Consider the following 22,596-nt stretch of genomic DNA (forward strand, 5'->3'; position numbering starts at 1 on the left):
TTGATGTCTCTGATGCTGATCGACCATCTAGGCCTATAAACCCGATGTCAAAATGTCAATTTTCGAGTTTGGGTACATTGTAGGCCTATAATACCAAATGCTTTTGACAATGTTTGATGCAAGACAATTTCAAACAGAAAATTTAATCTAAAACGCAAATTCGTGCCTTTTTTATTTCTTGTTTGGATAACTTTTCCCATAATTATTACCATTTGTGATACATGATTAAGATAAAAGCTTTTGGTTTTCAAAAATGTTTTGAACGCTTGTCTTATTTTTATTTTTATTATTTTTTCCCTAACCTAGGCCTATAGATGTTTTACATTTATAACCTTTTTACAAACTTGAATAGATATGAATTAATTGTTTTAAAGCATTTTTCGAGTGACGTTTGAAACACTCTTTGTAGCATGATGTAGGCCTACTGTATGACCACGAAAGGTCGTAGATTTAGAAGCCATTTCCTTCGATATATAGCCCTATAAACAAAACACTTTGGCCCAATGTATAATGTCGGGAGAAAATATATACTTGCACTAAACAAATAAACCTGTTAATTTTTAAAATAAACTCTCGTGGTGCAGTTCTGTCAACAAAATTACATAGGCTCAGCCCCTTCAATAAATTTGGTGCGGGGGCTCGAATAGACATACCCTTCTGTGTGGCCTTCATTTAGGCCTATACTGGCCTCCAAACTACATTGTTAAGCATGTTAAGTTATCTTGTTTTTGTCAAAAACATCAACTGCAAATTGTCCCTTATTGTACAGTATATCCTTCACCGTAAATCGGTGTGTGTGTGGGGGGGGTCCCGGTTCGCCCCTTCAGTCTCAAATGAAGCAGGCCTAAACAATGCGTTCACCCCTCCAATAAAGTCCATCCCCAGATTTGACCTCTTTACTTTGTAGGTTGAGTCCTTGATCCATGGGCCTGATCCATTATTTAATATGCAAGAAATGTCGACCCTCCGAATTTAAACCTTTCCAATTTGGCCAAAGTCAGTGCCGTAAAGGATGGGCTACACTACAGTTCAGTTCTTTTCACAGTGTTGACTTATAATTTCATGAGAGAGAAAAGGAAAATGGGAAAGATTTTAATCTTTTCCATTTTCTTTTTCTTTTAAAAAACATGTATAGGCCTAGGCCTACGTGTTTAAAATTGTCCAATTGAATTAGTCGAAAAGGTTTGTGATTTTTCAATGTTGTGCCGACCGATAATATGACTAAAAAGAAACTCATTCCAACCAACGTGTGCTATTTGGGAGTAGGCCTAGGCCTACATTAAGAGTAAATTTCCTTGGGTTATGAATTATTAAAGGGGAAAGATGAAATAAAGATGGTATGACATGCAAGAAAGCGGAAGTAAAAGTAAAAAGAAACATGAATTAATATTAAAATCGGACATGACAATTGTCAAATTTAAACCTTAATTGTGACACGATCTGGTTCATGGGGCCAAAGGAGGCATTTTTGAAAATTGTGTAACCATTACACGTACAATAGGCTATCATTTTAAACTGAAAACACCAAAGGTCTAGAATACTTGGTTCTAAAGTTATGAAGTTTTTTCATGCATATTTTCTTGATATGCCTTAAAATAATGATCTTTTAAAATTCATGTACTCTTTTGCAGTTTGAAACTTTCTTCATCTTTATTATTATGCTAGAACTCTATGAGGTATTGTTGAACTTATGCATTAAAGTCTCAAATTGAAATATTAATAAAAAATAAATGTTATTTTTATGCGGTAGGCTATGCCTACAAAGTGTTTTATTGCGATCGTAATTTTTTAAATGTTTGATAGTAATATAATTAAAAATACAAATTTAGGCTAAAAATAAAATAAGGACAAATCAAACAATTACAAATAACAAAACGGCAAACCAATGTGATGCATGTTTATAAGTAATGAGTATTAAGAATCTTTTTAAAATTTACTTGAATTTCATTGCTGTAGGCCTATCCCGCGCGGCGGCCGCTAAGCGCCTTCGTGAAAAAAAAAAAACATCATTTTTAGAAAATGTAGGCCGATTACAAAAACGCAACACCTATAGTATGATGTTCTTAAGTATGCTGGTGTTATATTATTATCGTATTGAAAAAACAATAAATTCAGAAAGAATTAAAACAATTTATTCTAATAACCAAAATAAAACCTATGCGTTTTCCATTAAAAAAGGACAGGCCTAGGCATATACTTCGCATTGACTAGGCTCGCGCGTATCGGGCTGAAAAGCATCGTAAAGTTTAAAAAAAAAAAAGGGCGGTTTTAGAAAATGGGATAACAAAAAATTAACACCTAGTAGGCCTATCAACATCAAGTTTGCGGGTTTTAGAAAAAGACATATGTGAATATCAAAGTGCAATATTTCACTTCAACACAGAAAATCTCAAAAAGTATCACAAAACATTGTGTTTTTAGAGTAATAATCACAAACATGGTCAGCTATGGTTGATGAAAAAGGATGTCGACCCAGACACGGGAAATGCCAATTTTCACTGCCGTCGTTGGTGGCGCGCTGTATTTGGAATCGCGAGAATTGTTTGATGGCATGTAAAACTACGTCATTCTAAAGAAAAAGTGAACACTAGTGATGGTGATAATTTACCTTAAATCGTGCTTTCATTTTGACAAAGTGTAGTCATTGGTATAATGGCATTAAAACACCAGTAAAAGAGTAACAAATAGTAAGGAAATTTTCGAAAACCTTTTTGAAATGTAAGGAATAACTCATTATTATTAATTTTGGCTAAATTAAATTAAAAATATGTGTAAATAGCGCCCTTAATTTGAATCATACAGTTTATAAAATTAATTAAAAAAATTCCACAAAATAAGCAGACAAAGATGAATACGTCACATTAAAGAAATGAACATCTATGTTAAAAATTGCTAAAAATATATATGTATATGCATGTATTACAGTATTAGTGTTATTAATAGGCCTGTAAGCTGTTGGTATTGTCCAGGTCTAGAATTGAACATCAATAATAGGCCTATTAGTTATAACTGACGAGAAGGGTTCACTGTTCATTTTGAGCTGAAATAACAAGGTAAAGTGAAAGTAAAGTGTTTTGGGCATTGACGCAGTTCTATGGGAGGACATATTATCATAATTTTTTGAAAATATGTCGAACTTTGCTCTGTTGACCTACAAAGACAGCAAATTTGACCGATTCCATTTAGGTGCAAGTTGGGACATGTGTAAACATTACAAATATGCAAAAAAAATCAGGTTTGAAAAAATTAACCAATTTCATACATTATGGCTTCAATATTTTGTTAGAAAATTTGATAAATGACCACCACATCAAACAACGTTAAGAACCGCAAGACCTATGGAAATATAGATGTGATTACTGGCTTTCTTGACGATCACTTAATATTAAAAAGTATCACTGTCGTTGTCCAGTTTACACTTTACAAATGCGAAAAATATATGGCCCCTGCCATCAGGGCTGCCATCCCAGGCTTTTTCCAGGCGTTTTTTTTATCCCGGGTTTTTTAATCCCCACCAAAGTGAAAAAATGCTGCCCTCTATAACTTCTACAGGTTTCGTCCAAGTGTATTATGTGAAATTCCAATGCTGAGGGAACAGCTTTTGCCCAAACCCTAATACCCCCCAAATATTTGTCTTGCCCCCCCCCCCCCACTTTTGAGGCAAAATTACGTAAATTTCCACTTTTATTGCGGCAATTTTGTGCAAAAGAATTTGTCGATTAGTTCCCCCCCCATGCCCCCGGAAAAATCCAAAAAATGGTGCTGCCATTGGTTGGTTATTCGGTGTGGAGTGCTGGGGTCATTCTGCATGTACATAGAGTGAAAATTCCCAAGTTAAAACGGTTACGGAATGATTGACTACAAGGTGATCCGGAATTGAGGCTATGTCGTAATAATTTACCAGACATACCGGTAGGCCCCCCGGGGGGGGGGGGCCCTCCAACTTTGGAGGCGACGCGTATGTAGGGTTGTTTTAAACCCGGGTTTTAAAAGACCCCCTTTTTCAGCATCGCTGTCACCCAAACACCCCATATTTTTTACGAACACATGCTCTGTCACCCGAAGACCCCTATTTTTCCATTTGATCTGTCACCCAAAGACAAAGTGCCAGTCCTACACCTATATCCATTTCAAAAATACTGGGTATCTTCCATGCATGCTGTTAGCCTAAATCAACAATAAAAATAGCATTTAAGGTGCAATCGTTTGGGCAGGGCCGGACTCCATTAGGGCCAAATGGGCCCGTGCCCAGGGCCCGCACAAAATAGGGGGGAGGCACATCATTATTTGTGGTGGGTATGCTCCTCCGGAATTTGGAACTGATGGTGACAATCGCGTCGCCTGAAAAAAGAACAGAAATGTGAGAATGAGCAATTTAGCGGTCTTTTAAAGCTGAAATGATCAAAATCAAGGATCTTAAGTGCTCTGTTTTTCGGGTCTTTGGGAGATTCGTACCGGATTCGTATAAGCATAAGTACCTTCCCGCCTCCACCCGACGCCCAAAATTGCACTCTGCGTCATTCCTTTTTAGCCGGCCCGAAATCACCATGTTTTGGGACAAAATCATTTGCAAAATTCACCTTTGGGCTTGGCTAAAACATGTAAAATATAGTCTGAAATCGATTTCTTTTCACACGCAAATGTCCCAGTGAGATCGGAACAGTAATGCTTGACTCCCATTAAACAGAAATGTTAAATTTTGATAAATTTTGATACTTCCGCCGCCACTGTCGATCTTTATTATAAAACCCAAACTTGGCCATTTCAGTGCACATGCCTTCTTTACACACTTAAAATATGGGGTCAAATTTGACCCTTTTTAGTCGTTGAATAATTGAGGACCCTTTTGTGCAGGGCCAGATTTACCTTTTGGGGGGTCCAGGGCCAGGCCAAAATACGGAGGCCCCACTCACCACCGGGAGGAAGGCATGTGCATTCAAGTGGCCAAGTTTTGGTTTACCAATAGGGGACCTACGATCCCGCCTACTATAAAGATCCACTTGACTATGATTTGCGCGCAAAGCGCGCGAAAGACAATTTTAGCCGAAAATGAAGGTGCATTTTGCTATGCAAAGGGCCAGTGCGCCCGAAGCGAGTAAAATTGTGCAATTTTAGCATATTTTTGTCCAAAACATCATGTTTTCGGGCCAAAAAGAAACATATGCACATGGCCACATTGGGGGGCCCTGGGCCCGAACCCATCGGGCCCAATGGTAAATCCGGCCCTGCTTTTGCGGGTCAAATTTGACTACAAAAGTGGGAAGTTAGAAATGAAATGGGGTCAATTTATTTTGTGAGTGTACGGTGAGTTTGGGGCCTTCAAATTTTGGCCCGGCCCAGAGCCCTCCAAAAGGCAAACCCGGCCCTGCTTAGTAGGACGTTTTAAGCAGTATCCAAGAAGCCAAAAGAAAAACGGGGGAGGGGGGTCATTGGATGGACTTGCAGAGAAGGCACCAGTGACCCGCGTCCCAATTACCCCCCACCCCCGCGGAGAGCGGAGCAACAAATTGCGCATAGGGCCTATAAGGCCTTATCATCAGCCCAACCTGATGCATGGAGGAAGGGGACTTCAGCCACTGGTATGATTGCTGATAGGACACCGCTGAGTTAGTGATTTTATTCTTATAACCAATTGGAGCCGTCACTCCAGCTTCACACCACCCAGATCGAAATTGATCCTTAACTCGTTTATTTGAACACTGGTCGCATGTCCTGACTTTTGTTCCTTAGTAAGCAGAAACTCCAAGCTCGCCATTAATTTTGTTTGCCATCCGACCCACTCATGTTTGTCTTGCCAATTGTATTGCAGGTAACTCAATACACTGGAAAAGAAAGCTTTTCTGAACCTTTATTTTACTTTGGTGATAGCCTTGTTTAGATTGTCTATAGATTCCTATATGGTTCTCTGAAATACCTGGTTTCTCTTATAGAATAACCAAGGTTGTCGCGGTTCTTTCATTTCATAAAACGTTTCAACAAGTAATCATAGGGTACCTGCAGGTAATATGGGACCATTAAGGACGTTTAGCTTATTTGCATAAAAACTAAAGAAGATATGCCCACAAGAGATTGTTATGATGAACAACCTGTCCTTTAAGATTAATAAAACAGTCAATGTTACCTTGTTTTTATGTTTGTTTGGACGCTATGACGTCAAAATGACGTCATCGTCAACAGTGTCCCATATTACCTGCATGTGCAGGTAATATGGGACACTGTGTTATCTCTATGGTGAAAATAAAAAAGTTCAGAAAATCACTCTTTTGTTCTAAAAACATTTTTGTTACATGATTTTGAATGTTAAATGCAAATTTCTACAAGAAAATTCAATTTTCTAAATAGTTTTGCTTTTCGCATTGACAATGCACACAATTTCCTATGTGTCCCATATTACCTGCACCCATTCAGTTGAAAATCAGAGAAAATAATCATTTATAAAGGAAAGTGCCACTTGTCAGTGGAATTTTACCTGCTGATAAGCTTAACCCATCACCTAAAGATCATAAAAAATGACAAATGCCCCCTCAGTACCAGAGTTTTTGGATACACAATCATAAAATGTGACGTCATTGATTTTATATCAGGCCAAAAAAAACGACATAATTTTTTGGGCAATTTCACTCTTTTGGCATTGATTTCCAAGAGTTTGATACACAGACTCCAAAACTGCATTTCTAGAAGCACAATTGATGTCTCTAAACACTTAACAAATCAACTTAAAGTGTTTACCTTCTCTAAGCTACTTTTTGTTAAAATGAAAACAGGTGTCCCATATTACCTGCTGTCCCATATTACCTGCACCTACCCTACATTATAGTCACGCGATTTTTACAATAGTATAATATTTTAGAGAGGGGATAAGTGTAATAAAATGTAGGTTAGTAGTGTGAATTACGGTAAACGGTATATGCCTAGGTTAAGTCAAGATCATAATGTCCATCGTCTCTGTTCTCAAATGAGATGAGTAGAGCGTAGGCCTAAATCGCGCCGCCGCGTCAAGGTGCCCTTGTTAAAATATGTTTAACCACAGATCCTGGACAGAATTTCTTCCAGCTTCCAAGGTCTATGATTCAACCTACAAAACCTATAGGCCTAGATGTCGATTGTAAGTTGTAACGTCAACATTTCCAAAATATAAAAAGTACTAAAGTATCAAACAATTGCTCATTAAATTTAAATTTTTGACTGAATACACAGAAAAAATCTAGCTATAAAATTCTCAAGTTGGTCCAAAGTTCAACACTTTTTGTAGTGAAATGCAAGCGCGGGAATTTTGTTAGCTCACGATCGCGATAATAAACAGAGTATTGAATGCATACTGCTCTCCACAAGCACACCGGAAACATTATTTACATATGATGACGTCATTTAATTGATGAAATCTCTAATAGTGACCCGTTGATTGACCGTGGATTACACCAATCACATTACAGAATCGCCTGCCAATCATACTAAATGGTCGTGTTTATGTTTACCAAAGTCTGCCGCAAAAATGCAAGCCCGCCATCAAGCGGTTAAATTGATTTAGTGTTAGGTACTCCATTGAGAAGCATTGTGGTGGTAGAGAGAAATTTTAGCTCTAGTCTATCACAGTTTTAGCTAGGTGAATTTACATAGGCTGTGTGCTGCGGTTTCAACCGGGATTCCACGTGTGTGTGTGTACGTACGCTGTGCGCAGTGAATAACCACAGGATCGTATCTATCTCGCTCGTAGATTTATTGTGCAGTACTGGGATAACACAAGGCTGTAACTCCTCTTACTAGGGTTTATACTTCGTGTAGCTGTAGATTTTATTATAGTCCACAGAAATCTTATATATCTAAAATGGACGGCAGTTCTCAAACCTCCTCACACGATGCTGAAATTCCCAATGATCCTGGGTAAGTCAAAATATGTAAGATTTGTGATGTAAAATCGAGAAAGGAATCGTGCCATGTGTGTGCGATCACGATCAGCTGTGTGTAGCTATACCGCCGTACACACTACGGCCAGGTGCATATACTACACAATAGTGTGTACAATAATTTTATCATGCTATCGCGTTATACAGGTCAATTTATTTATTTTAGATATAATTATCATCTTGTTTTTTTCTTGTTTTTCAAATCCCCATGTGTTACAGGAAAATGTTCGTTGGTGGCCTGAGCTGGCAGACCACTACAGGTAAGATCATTCAATTAATTAATTAATTAAAATGCCATTATCTCAATCATGATCGCGAAGGGGTTAGAATTCGACATGCTTGTCCCGATTTGTTAAGCACGGTATAAACTAAAGGTCATGTACTATATCTCGTTCTTTTGTGTTCATTCATAAACATTATCAACGCTAAAAGCGCGCGGGTTTCGGAATATATTATCATCTCAGTTTAATATAAGGGCAAAGGGTGCGAAGAACGTGTGCTAAGGCTGTATTAAAACTGTCAGTTACATTTTTATCTGTGTTTAGATGTGCCGTGTAGTGAGTTTAGCGCTGGATCTGTCGATCAGTAGAGCCTGTGGTAAAAGGCCATAGAGAGAAAGGTCATAGTCATAGCAGATATGAAGACAGCACAAATAAACATCACACAATATCTTGCTATATCATATTAATACGTGCTGGTACAATTTAGTAATTGGGGCTTCGCATGACTATATAAATCCACATCATGCATTTTAAAATGCTAGCTTAGGTCAACACAGCAGGGATTGAAATTGCTTTTAAAGGTCTGATCTTTTTTGCGTCAAAAGCTTTTAAAATAGTAATGATTTAAGGGATTGACATTTAGAGAAGATTTTGAAGAATAATTTAAGGAATTGTAATGTACAGATTTGTAGTACCGTACGTCACTGTAAAAATGTCTAAATTTATAGCATCAACAGCAAAAACAGTGCCATTACTTAAATGCTGATGCTGGGTAAATTAATTTTAATATGAAGTCCTTAGTGGTGAAATGCATAAAATATTAAAAACTGAATATGTATTGCAGTTCGCTAAAATGACGTGTACACGTATATCGACCAAATTAATAATGTCAATAAAAATAGGTTTAATGAGGCATAAAGAAAATACTTCTATTTCCACATTAGTGACAATTTTTTAATTAGTTCAAAGTGACGCTTCAATACATGCATTATTTTCTGGCATTGTATTATAATCCACAGTCTCATAACTGTACATGTACCTGTGTGGGTGCATGTACAGCAAGGTGACTGAGCAGTTGTTTACTGGTGAGTGTGCATTGGAGCAAACAAGGTCATTTGGGGTCAATGGATACAGCATGGCACTTGTGTAAACAAAAACCAGTGTTACACCCAGACATGTGTGAATGAATGGGGAAACTTGTTTTAAAGTAGTTGGGTTAAAGTATATTTTTGGTGTAAAATGAAAAGGAATCCTAATTTTTGGTACCGGTACCATATACTCCCATATACACTTGTCACTGAAAATTTATCAAATGAGTTGCATGATATTGATAAGGTGATATTCAATAGTTTTCAGTTTGGGTAGTAAGACAAAGATGATCCCACTTCTGACACCATGTAAAATTTTGAATACTACTTTTATAATTAGGGACATCTTGGATTCCAACACGGATTCCATCACCACTAAATATATAAAGTGCTGTAGTCCTTAAAATGATATCGTGTCAGAATTAGGACAAATATAATCCCACTTCTGACACCATGTAACATTTTGAAGACTACTTAATTTATCTTGAATTATAAAAACAGAGGTGACTAAACCACCACTAAAATAAGTAGGCCTAGTCCTTAAAATGTTACATACGGTGTCAGATTTTGAAGTAGGACAAATATAATCCCACTTCTGACACCATCTAACAATTTGAAGACTACTTAATTTATCTAGAATACCAAAAGAGATGTCAGGCTCTTAAACTACTGATACCACTCAACAGTAGTCCAGAAAATGTTACTTGTACATGGTGTCAGAAGTGGGACAAAGATAATCCCACTTCTGACACCATGTAGCATTTTGGAGATTACTTAATTTATCTTGGATACCAACAAAAATGAGTTATCACATCACTGACACCACTAAATGCATCACTGACACCACTAAATACCGCAAGTAGTCCTCAAAATGTTAAATGTACATGGTATAATTAGTGGGATTATTTGTGTCCCACTTATTTAGTAATTATCCGCAAATAATCCCTAAAATGTTGCAATTAAATCACACAAATTCAGTTAATCAGGTAGGATTGTTTTTAAATATTTGGCTCATAGGCTTTTATACTGTAAGATTTCCCTAGGAAATTCTTGAAAAACAACCCCTCCATCTCAATAACTTTCTTTGCTTTGGTGCGTCTCTAGGTATAACTCAAACTCATTCCCACTCAAAACTTCTTTACCTTGCTAAAAAATCAAAATATTGGTGTCTAATTGGTTTAAACAACAGACAACATACCACTTTGCCAGGAATTGTTAGAACTTCAAACAGAAAAAATGTAAAGAAAGTTTCCAAATTTGTTGAAAACACATTTTCTGAATTATTTTGTCAGATATTGAAGTTTAAAGCCTGTGGGATGTTATCACAGTGTTTTATATTAGCATGTTATTAATCCAAAAAAAAGTCACACCCAAGCTTGAGAAAAAGATTTTCAGAAGAAGAGAAATAATTTAAATAAAGCATATAGAAATCTTTTAATTTCTTGATCCTTGTGTGTTGAACATAAAAAAGCAACCCAGCTTCTGAATAAATATTCATTAAGCGTCGCTGAATATTGTTATGAAATTATGCTGGGAGGCAGTTAATTAGTGAGACAAGGGAGACAAATTTACAATTCAAACTTTGTGAAACGATGAGAATAAAAAGAATCCGAATAGAGAATGAGTGATAAATTTAATTTTGATAGTGCAAGCCCCTAAGGCTGTTTGTATGAAATATAACATTTAATTTGATGTCTTGCGGAAACAAGCGGTTTGTTATTCAATTTCATAACATTTTTTTTTCATGTTGTAAATTGCTGACATTTTTACAAACTGCTAAATATAATTTAAATTGTATTTAAGTTACAGTACCCTGGCAAGTCAATTTGTATGAAGAAACAAAAAATGCGAGTGCTCCATTTTTGAAGAAAATTAGATCAAATTCTGGATGCATATTTTGGTTTTTTTTTATACTTGAAGCAATATTTTATGCTCAGTTTTGTAGCTGTAATGTATGAATACTCACGAAAAAAATCACATAAAACATCGGTTTACATGTACATGTTAATAGTTTTTGGTTGAGAAACAAAAGCATTCCTGAATCACTCTTTGTGTTTATAGCGTAGGCCACAGTTTAACAGTACTTTGAGATGAAGTTAATTTCTGGTAAAATGTTGTTGGGTCAAAAGCTGAAAAGAATCTACCAATCATAGAGTCCATTTTAGTGAAGTATTTAAAGAAGATTTGGCAAAACCTTAAAGATGGTGGACAAAGTAAGCAGACAAACAAGTTGGAGTGGAAAAGTTTATACAGTGTATTTGTCCCAATTAAGGACAAGTGTAGCCCAGAGTATTATAGCCTGGTGACTATTTGCAAAACCTTGTGGATGCACTGTTGGCTAGACCCAACCAGCAAGGCCAACACAGCATGCTGTTTCATTCTCACCATGTGGAAAAATAAATTTTTTTAGTTCAAATGAAAGTTTTGTAATTTCTCATTGTTGAAGTTCAAAAAACATCCTATGAATTTTGATGCTTCCAAAACATGTCTCAAAATAAGCAGATCTGGACCAGGAGCCACACATTTGGAAAAAAGCAGCTCCTGGTCCTGAGATAAATCTGGTGAACCAGGAGCCATTTTTAAAGAGCTAAGAGTCATTTAAATTTCAATTGTACACATTAAAATAATACAAAACCTGCTGTAACTACCAGGCTCTAGATTTAAAACAAAATGTACATGTAGAGCATATGATTTTGGTGTGGACCAGGAGCCAAAATGATATGACCATTAGGTAAATGGCTCCTGGGTGCCTGGTTATTTTGAATCTTGTTCCAAAGGTTAGTAACTTAGTGGCCTAAAATCATGGTGATTGGTGAGTTAACTGCAAATCAGAGACGGAAGTACGCTGCTAAGTTGCCCAAATCATACTTTTGTCCCATCATGAAGACATTTTTATTTGTTGTTGGATGAAAAATCAGGTTAGCAGTTTTGGCTTTCCAAGTTTTGGCTCCCAAGTTGCTGCATGGGCAACACTACACGTAGTTCCAACCAGGAAGGCCAAGTTCATGCTGAGAACATGATATGAGGGACTGATTTCCATCATTTCCATCATAAGTTTTCGTCAAGTGAAATAAATATGAATGATAACCCCAAATTTTCCATTGTTTAGCACTATGATAATCAGGATATGGTGTAATAAACAATCTGCGTGTTTCTACTGAGGGCCAAATTCCGTGCCATGCCGTGCCGTGCCGTGCCGGGTCATACCGGGTAACAAGCCCAGTAGAAACGATCTGGGTAATCGGTTGCCGTGTCATGCCGGGTCATGTGCTCGCCTTTCGTGATCCACCTCTTGAGGTGGATCATCCCGGGTCAAAGCGTGTAATCCGCGCAGTAGAAACGAGCCGTGTCATCGGTTGCGGGTCGAGGTCATGCGTGTTGCAAAAATAACGCGATTTATATCATTTCTACTTGTACAGTATAGGGCCTAGGCCTATAATGTAGTTCTTTCTGATATTATATACACTGGCCACATGTGTGACTCGCATGAACTTGATGAAGTAAAATGGACATGACTTTACTTAGTCTAGGCCTACTTCTTTATAGTTAATGAGTTGGTTATATTTTGGCTGTAAATTAATTAATTACTAAATCCACTGGTAAACTAATGCAATTTGGATTTTACGAAAACACTAAATTGTGATTGTAGGTCATATGCCATGAGCTGCCATGCGTGGACATTTAAATTTAGGATAGGCCTACAACCGTCAAATCTGTTTTCCGTACTTCCGGTTTACAGGAAAAAAATGCCGTGCATCGTGCGAGACACGGCTTTCTGGCCTCAGTAGAAACAAGCCGGGTAACAGTGGCCGGATTATGATCGGTATTTTGTGCCCGGAAAATAGCGGGTCAAAAAGCCGTACGCTCAGTATAAACACACTGAATGAGACTTTAGGGCCTATTTAAAACAAAGCATTTCAATAGGTGTTTGGTAATAAATTAATAATACGGATTATGCAGCTCAATTGGTAATGGGTCACCATTAAAAAAACCATTCATTTATTAATTTTTTTCCAGAGAGCCCAGCAAACTATGCATATGCCCATTAGCATTTTTATTTTGGAATGAGTTCTAAAGACAAATAATTTAAGATAAAATTAAAGCATGGAAGTCAGAGTTATTAAACTTGTTGAAAAAAATGTTTGTGCTACCATCCCTCCAATAAAATTTTTAACTTTTGTCCTGTTCCGAAGTGTTAGTTTATTATAAACTCAAGTGACTTCCAATAATCCGCTTCAGCAACTAGACACAGTAGACCCTAATATGAAACTGAGGATCAAAACTGAATCTAAACAAAGCTGCTTAGGCGTTTATACATTTTGAGACCACTATGTGTGCAACCAGGAAGTGGCCTCTCCATTTATTTACATTATAATGTAGAGTAAGTTTATTTTCCATTCTGTCTCTGACATACCTATAAGAAATTTTGCAAGAAGGTGGCAAATGGATACTTGCAGTTTCACATTGTGATGCATTGCCAGCTTTCAGAATCAATTAAATTAGACCTATGGAAAATTCTTTGTGTAAAAGTTTTATGATGGAAACAGTATACTAACAAGGAAATGGGCATTACTGCAGAACAGAATGTTGGTTGATTTAGGAAAAAATACAACTATTACATTTTAGCTATGTAGGATATCAATGGTGGTATTGTTAGGTTTTATAAATTGTTGATCCCAAAAATTTGCTAATAAAATTTTAAGATATTTCAAGACTTAAATGGGTAATTCCAAGTGCATCATTCCGCAACACAAAGTTTGCATATGAATTTCTTTTTACTGCAGCAGCTAAACATTTCCTAATATGCAAACTTGCGTTGCGGAATGAGAAGCTTGGAATTGCCCAATTTTATGAGGAAAACTAAGTACATGGTAGTGGCACACTGTGATGGAAATTAATATTTTCAACATCAAAACTGAAAAAGTAAATATAGTTTTTAAGAAAAAAAAAATTATGAATATGGTAATTATAAAATAATAACAATGGCTGGGTGGAAAAATGAAATAGAGAAGAAGAATGAATATAAAAGAAGAAAACGAAATTAGAAATTTAAGTAAGGGAAGAAAGAAAAAGGTAAAAAAATATTCTTGAAAGAAAAACCCTTAAAATGGGAGAATTGTGTAATGAATAAAGAAATAAACAAAATAAGAAATGAAATGAAACCAAAAAAGAAAAAAAAAAGACTTACTAGAAAGAGTCAGACAAAAATAGATACAAAGGAAAAAAATGGTGGCAAAAACTATTATAATGTCGTTAGTAATGTTATTTCATGTCGTCTCAATCCTACCTGGTGGCACAGAGAAAAAAAGCAGAATTACGGATCAGTAGTCCGACCTTGGGCCTCCCTATTTGATCAATTTTCTTTGCCATTTTGCATTTCTTTCAGACTACAAGGATTTTCTGTTATCATCAAGGGGCGCCATTGTTCCACCCTTTTTGATTACATTAAAAGATTTGTCATTTTTTAATGGGAAATCCTTGATAGCAAAAGAGAAAACATAAAAGGGGAACTGTAATATGTTAGTGCTTTGCTCTTCTGAATTCATGTTATGTCATGCTTTTGTAAGCAGAAAAAAAAGTTCAATTTTTCATGAGATCTTAGTGCTGGAGATATAGCATTTCATATCTATACTCATATCAGCAATTCCATCTAAATGCCAAAATATCAGTTTCAAAGGCTTTTGACGCTGTTCATTTTTTTTTGTTTCCATATTTTATTTTGTATACACTGGTTTACTTCACCCTTAAATACTTTTCCCCTCGCATGGAATTTGATACAGTCCCATTAGGGATGAAATTGTGAAATATGTCAAAATTTGAGGCGTCTCGTTAAGAGAGCCATCATATCTAGTCGCGGTAAGCATGGTATGCGAACGAGTAAATATCCGTCTCAGGCTAAGATACCCTTGCCTCTTTCTGAAGTCAATATTTTTCACCCGATTATGAGTCCAAAAAGGTAGGCTTTTAAAGATGGAATTTATGTATGATGGGCTGTTTATAGGATTTTTACATCGTCGTTGCAACTCTATCGGCATTTTTAGTCATTATCAGCGCAAATATCCGGCGGCGTGAGCTGTTCAGCGTTAAAGCAAGAGGAAAGATGTCTGATTTGCATTCTTTTTTTTTTTAATAAAGTTGTAATTACATTGACATGATTTGTTGTTTGAAATTAAGCATTGTGTTGTCTACTTCAATTACTGAAGGAGACATTTTCTTGAAACATGAATTTTCATGCTTTTGGTGCTATAACACACGCAGGTATCTAAAAATGAAAAACATGCAAATATGTTCTTTTATGTATGTACGTTTATGTACGAAAACTCAAAATCACAAATTTAATAACAAGCCAAGTAGTTTAAAATAGGCAAAGCACAAAAAAATTACGCACATGAAAATGATTAGTTTTACAGTTTGTTAGGAAAATAAAACGGTTCTGAACCAAATTAATCTTAAACAAATTATAGCGCAATTGAGCTTCCTGCGTTAGACAGGTATCGCAGGCTAATGAAAAGAGCAATGAAAATTAACATATTCTTTTTGTTTCTTTTCTTGATTAGAATTCTTTATAATAGATCTTGAACATTCTCATCTGTCAGGGTGAAGTTTTTTAATCCCAATGTGTTGTACATGCATAGAATGACCTTTGGAAGTGTCAGGTACAAAATCTCATACTCCACAACTCGAGGTCAACTTTTGAGCTATGCTTGTTCTGGAGATTATTGAACTTTGCCATCAGAATTGAGACTATCTTGGCTCATTGTGATGGGGGATGAGTTGATTTAAAACAATTAATAGAAAAGGGGAGGTGAAAGATGGAAATATAAACAGATTATATGTGATTGTTACTGGTTGTATGGTTGAAGCGTTTATATTGGTTTAGCTACGAAAACAGTATTTGTCGTAATCAAAACCAAATTAATTGTAAATTATAGTTAGTTCTTTTTTTAAAAACATTAGATGTCTTCTAAGGAAATAGTACTCGGCGTAATGACAAATTTATAAATTAACCGTCTTATTTCTTGTTTTCTTTTCTGTTATTAGATGGTCTTAGAGAGTACTTCAACAAATACGGAGAAGTACGAGAATGCGTTATTATGCGAGATGCATACAAAGCGATCAAGGTAGGTTAACAAGTCAACAAAATATCTGTAAACAAACAAGTGAGTGTACTTGTAAATAAGGTAAATAAAAAGTAAGCAAATTGCGTAGTATGCTACAGGCTGAGTTGTCTTGTCAGTGACCAGTGACAATAATATCATTCTGAGTAATTGGGTCCAATTAGGACGATTCAAGCAATTAATTATATTAATTGCTGCTTTAAGGACATTATTCATTGGATCTGCAATTCTGCATGGATGGAAGTCGGCATAATATAAAGCAGAATTAGTGATAGGCAATTACTGGACAATTATCGCATATTTGAACTTTTTCGCTACAGGTGTTTTTTGTCGGCCATGAAAGACAAGCTCACTGGTTCGAGTCCTGTTTCAGCTGAATATTCTTTCCTGTTAGTCTCTCGGTGAAGGACATTACTCGGTCAATAATGATATTACACATTAACACATGCAAGGAGTTACAGGGAAATCAGAAATCTAAAATTATGCTGAAAAATGAACCCGTATGATACATTAGCTTCATTTGAAGGTTTAAATTTGGTCAACGGAGCTACTCTGTCTACAGTGATGTTTAAAAGTTTGAACAACTTTGGACAAATGAATCCTACCCATATCTGGATTAGAAAGTATGGTTAGTTCTCTCTTTGAAAGTTTCAGGTAATTAGGCTATACTAGCATGTATGTGATGTAAAAAAAAAGTGAGAAAAGGGACTTCAAAGTCAAAGTTTGGTTTTTCGGTTTTCACAATGTTTTTCGCGGTCCACAGCAACGACATTAACAGGTTGTTTGTACATGTAGTCTTTGAACAAGGTGAGGAACAAGTTGTTTTGGGTATGGACAGTTTGTCTTTTTCCTCCCGCACTGATTTTTATTGACAATTTGATGGCACTGCACTACATTAGGAAGATACTGATGAAAGCTTGACAAAGAAGGGTTTAAATTGGGACTGAGGTGCATGGTATTGAGGGGAACACTGAGGAAATCGGGTTCAGTGATTGTGGCCCAGCCCTGGTTGCTTGGCTGACATTATCACAGTATATCAAGGCAAAGTTCCTGATCCCCAATATGATTGTGCACAGTACTGATTGACCTTTGAATACATTGGGTATTAGAAAACTCATCCCTACTGCACTAAGTCAGTATTATTGTTGTATAGATACCATTGAACCATGCCATTGAAAATGAGGCTAATTTTGGGTAGGTAACCCAATCTACCTGTTTATTTGTCTAGCACTAGTCATGCCAAAAACGAAAAAGTGAAGGGAAAAAAACCCAGTTTGAATAAAAAAAAAAAAAAAAAAGTATAAGACTATAGCACTTGTTGATTTTGACCTTGTGGTGGCCATGTAAGGCATTGGAACTCGGTGAAGCGTGGGTGAATTGGTTGCTATTGTGTAAGCAAAGTGGTTGGTTGGTAAAGACCCATATCTTACACTTCCCACAATGCATTGTTTTCATTTCAATTTTCTGCACTGATTTGCTATCAAGTGCAACATGGGTAGATAGTGACAAAAGGTACCTCAATTCAAATAGAGTACATCCAGATCTTGCAAAATATGTTTATTTCTTGACTATCAACCCATGTTTAGCCATGCAAATGGAACCTGTACAAAGTAATAGAGGTATTATCATTTGATGACTGAGGTCGTGTATCATGTTGCAAAGGATTCTGGGAAGGGAAAGATATTTTCTGTTGTAAAGACCCATTTTCTCGCTGGTAGTCATCATTATATTTTTGTGTGGTTCACTACATGTAGTTGGGAAGACACAGTTGTGGGTTTCTGTCTGATTGCATGCTTGAGTTTTTTTTTCATTTGACCCATTGCAATAATTGCATGAATACAGAGTTTATAGTGTGCAAAACAAGAAATAAGCTTATTTACTAGTATTTAGTTTCCATTGTGCCTGATGTTGGCTTGGGAATTGCAACCGTTTTTAAAGGCCTATATTGTTGATGAATGTCGAACTTGGATTTTTTTTGAGTTCTTTAGCAAACTTTGGAGAAGTTTCATAATTTAAGACAAAATCTGAAGAAGGAAATGTATTGAATTTGAAACTCAAAATTAAGTCAGTACGGTATGTAGAATTAAAATTCAAAAACTTAGACCATGGGATGGTATTGTGTAGACCTGAATTTACAACATTGTTTTTGGGTTTGGCTGGAGGTCTATGAAACAGTAGGCTACAATGTAGGTCTCTATGAAATAGGACTATTTACCTAAGTTGGAGTCTATTAAATTTCAGACAATTTTTTTCTGCAATTAAAATGGAAGGGCATCAGGAGTTCAAAAGTACTTTTTGACAGTGACCATGGTGACAGTGTGTAGAAGGTCACTTCAAATTGTCCAATTTTAAGCTTATTCAAAACAAATTACAAGTTCAGATCAACCTTCCCTTTCAAGTCAGGGTGAACCTTGACCTTCACAACAAGATGCTCCTGAGTGTCTACATGTAGGAGACAATGTTTATGACCCCACTAGAGAGATTGTAAACAAGAAAATAGTCTCTTTTATGTGGTCTCATTACTGTGTATATACACTGGCCTCACTGAACTCCATTTGGAATGCCTTCACACATACAACATCCATGAGGCATAATGTTATCATACCCAATCGCATAGCTCATTGACCCCCCTATCAAACAAACAAAGCTCATTGTGACCTCAAGTTGTGGAACATGAGTTTTAGTACACACTACACAACACATCCAAATATGTCATTATTTGAGTGGAAGGGTATGGGGTTAAGGAAATGTGGCCTAGAGCATAGAGATTGTCACACATTTTTGGGATCCTGGCAATATTTTTGTCTTGATGAGATCTGTGAATATATGTGTTGGGTTTGAATGTGACAAGGCATTTTGTAGAGGTACATTGTTTCAACTTGAAAACTTGTGCGGACAAGCTCAGAATGCATTATGGACTTGCAACATAAAACAATTTATGATCTTGAGAACATTATTTATGCAGGGTGTCAGGGGTTGTTCTTGATTCAGACACGATTCAGATACGCTATTGAGCCCTATATGCATGTGCTACATGATGGCAATAATTTAGGCCTACGTTTCTTGAGTTGAACAACTATTTCGATAATTTTTGGAAATTAATTCTAGTGTAACACCTTGTTTTCCTTTGGGGAATAGCTTTGGGCTTTACGGGAAGCAAGATGTGAATTTGTAGGCCTATATTATCATTGTTGAATGATTTAGAATTCAACGCAACATAGGGGCACCCTAGCATTGTTGTTCTTCTGATACTCTAAAGCTAACCAAAGCATAAAAACAAACAAACAAACAAACAAACAAACAAACAAACAAACAAACAAACATGAAACAAAAACAGACATCCTCCCACATGAAGTAGGCCTAGGTCATGCAAAATTGGTAGACATTCCCTAAAAAGTGAAGTTCACCCATGTGTCAGTCAGAATCAAACTTGCAATCACATTTTCTTCACATACTCTGTGTGACATGATTTGAGAGTGCATTGTCCCCATCCATTATGAATAGAATTTGTGTATTAATTCCTGTTCATTATGTGGTACACAATGCCACAATACACTTTTACTTCCACAGTCATCGCACCAGTGGTCCTATACCGTACCTTTGTGGGGAGCAATCCACGTTCAGAAACATTTTTAATCCGGTCCGTTCTGATCTGGATCATGGAACTGATCTTTGGAATGGATAACCTAAGTACATTGCCCCAATGTCCAGTGTGCAGACAACATAAATCTGACCAAGAACAGATTGATTCACTTTGTTGCCAAGCAGAGGCATTATGAATGACAACAAATCTGTGTTTCACTGTTATTATACCAAATTGATCTGGATTTGGAACATAGTGCATCTGAACCCAGTGATTCATAAAGTTCCCAAACAAGCCACCAGACCTCAGGTGTACCTGTATATTTATAGATTGGTATTTTTTCTCACGACAGCCCAAGTTCATTGTGCTGTCACCTTCTGTCGATCCAACCAAGAATCGGGTGCACATTTTTTTCGAACCGATTGCTGGAGCGCAAGTACTGATAACAAGCGTTTGAAAATCATAACAACATTGATGACGAGGCATGGAGAATCATACCTGTTTTCCCATCATGCATTACTCTGATTCCTTTACAAACCAGCGCATAACATTGCATGTTTACAAATTAAAAGAGGTCCTTGACCCGATCGACAGCTAGAACCTCCATTTTCTTCATCAAATCTGAGATTTTGGTATCAGAAGAAAGCTCACATTTTTCTCATTGGACCACACCCCTTTAAAGTCAATAGTTGGTTTGACTAGGGCCTTGGATGGGGTTTGAGATAAATCGTTTCAAATGATGATGTTCCAGTGAATAATTTACCATCCTATTTAGCAAAGTATAACCCCCTGCATACTACAGGTCATCTAATGGCATTTCTGATTGGTTGATAACCATTCACAAAGACATGCTTCATCTTTCATAATTTCACCTTTTTAGGTAATACCCAGAATCCTTTGCATGGTTCTACCCTAGCTGGGGAGGGGGGAAGATCTTGTGCACCCCGATCCTGGCATTCCTGAATAATATTGGTTGATTGGTTGAAACTTGAAATGTTCATTTCAATTACCATTATGACTAGGCTTTAAACTATGGTCAAACCTGCATTTGCAGATGATCTTATTAATACCTTCCTTGATTGGACACAATATTCATTTTGGCCAATCGGCAGGTAGTTCTCTTAGGGTTAAGGTTCCATTTGTGATTTAGCACTATTTCAGAATTGCATTGTGGGAAGGCAGCATAATTTTCTGCTAAGGGTTCAGGTGTTTCCAGTGATGAGAGATAACAATACTACACACACACAAAATATTCATTAAAAAGTAATTTGTTTCGATGGATCCCCATGAATATTTAAAGTTTAATGGTACCGTACAAGATGACAAGAAAACTGTTAGATAGATCCAGTGCTATATTGCATAATTTTGAAAACAGAGTTATTTCAGACGAGATGAGAACCATGGACCTCAAGGAAATTTATGTGCTTTGGTAAATGATGATGTAGTGTCCAGGGGGTTAATTGCTAGTACAATATATACTTTGCTAAATAGGATGGTTGGTAAAATGCAAAAACTTAAAAATCAAAAGCAAAACTGAGCAACAAAAAAATTGGTTTGGCCCGTGCAGTGGACACATGATTAAAAAAATGACATGGTTCCTTAAAATGGCAATGGACTACAAAGTAACAGGAAATAAGTCAGGTTTTAACACTAAGAAGTAAGAATGGACTTTGAACTTGTTATTTGCCTGCAAACGTTGTTGACATTGTAATTCTTCCGCTCCTGTCAAAAGGTTTTTTTTATTCAATCCTGTCAATCTTTTGAAAAGATGAACAGTTCAAAAGCTCGTTACAAAATCAGAAATACATTTTTACAACTTCAATTTTCGGTGAACTGTTTTAAAGTTTTAGTTTCCTTTCCCCCTGATTCTCACATTTTCCCAGACTTTGAGATAATAATCACTTGCTTCGTAGAAGGCAAGCGAGGGTTACATGTACATCATGAGCGTCATATCATATGTTAACATTCTGTCGTATTGCTGTCGATGTCACACAAATTGTAGTATTTGATTCTCACTGACTAGACCTTCATGGACAATACATGTGTGAATTATTTCAGCTTGATAAAAGAAATACTAGTTTCTGTAGAACTATACATGGTATTCAGCATGTTCTGTTGAAATTATCTGAGTGAATAGATTCCACCTGCAGACCTGTGTCCACCTGTCACTGTTTACTGACTCTCTGGAAATTGGGTGCACTAAAATGACTAAATGAAGCATTTTACCCAAGTCAAGTGTTTTGAGGATTTGAGTAGAGCCTTAGTCTCTGACTGTAGTTCTTGTGAATAATTGAGCCAACTGGAAATCCCCTTGGCAAGGAATTAACTGTTTGTTTGTCTTGGTTACCCATACGAGAAGTCTGGAAGCTGATCCTGGCTGTGATGGTTGATTGTGGTATGTTTAGGGTGTGTGCTTCTTAGTTGCTGTATAATCCCCAAATATTGCCAGTGTATGGTTTTATGCCATGCTGTGTCTTAATTTTGGGCCACAGTTTTCAGCAAATTCCTGTGTGCAGCATACTAGATATCATCCTTGTTTGTTTGTTTTTAGCCCTCATATTTCATAAAATAATCTCATCATGCGACAAATATCTGTGAACAAAAAGTACACTTACAGAGGACTGTTCAAATGTATTTTTATGTTATTTTGAGCCTGGTTATAAAAGGAGAATTTGGCTATGT

General features: G+C 36.5%; 1 protein-coding gene across 1 annotated transcript in view; it reads left to right on the forward strand.

The window, feature by feature from the left end:
* The first annotated feature begins 7,521 nt into the window (after positions 1 to 7,521).
* LOC140146463 (uncharacterized) overlaps positions 7,522 to 22,596 on the forward strand; it is a 384,283-nt gene continuing 369,208 nt past the window's right edge. Inside the window, 4 exon segments of the mRNA XM_072168322.1 lie at positions 7,522 to 7,881; positions 8,124 to 8,164; positions 16,255 to 16,318; positions 16,320 to 16,334. Coding sequence (XP_072024423.1) covers positions 7,826 to 7,881; positions 8,124 to 8,164; positions 16,255 to 16,318; positions 16,320 to 16,334 — 176 coding nt within the window. The 5' untranslated portion in view covers positions 7,522 to 7,825.

This window comes from Amphiura filiformis, chromosome 2 (genome assembly GCF_039555335.1).
Source record: "Amphiura filiformis chromosome 2, Afil_fr2py, whole genome shotgun sequence".
Taxonomy (NCBI): Eukaryota; Metazoa; Echinodermata; class Ophiuroidea; order Amphilepidida; family Amphiuridae; genus Amphiura; species Amphiura filiformis.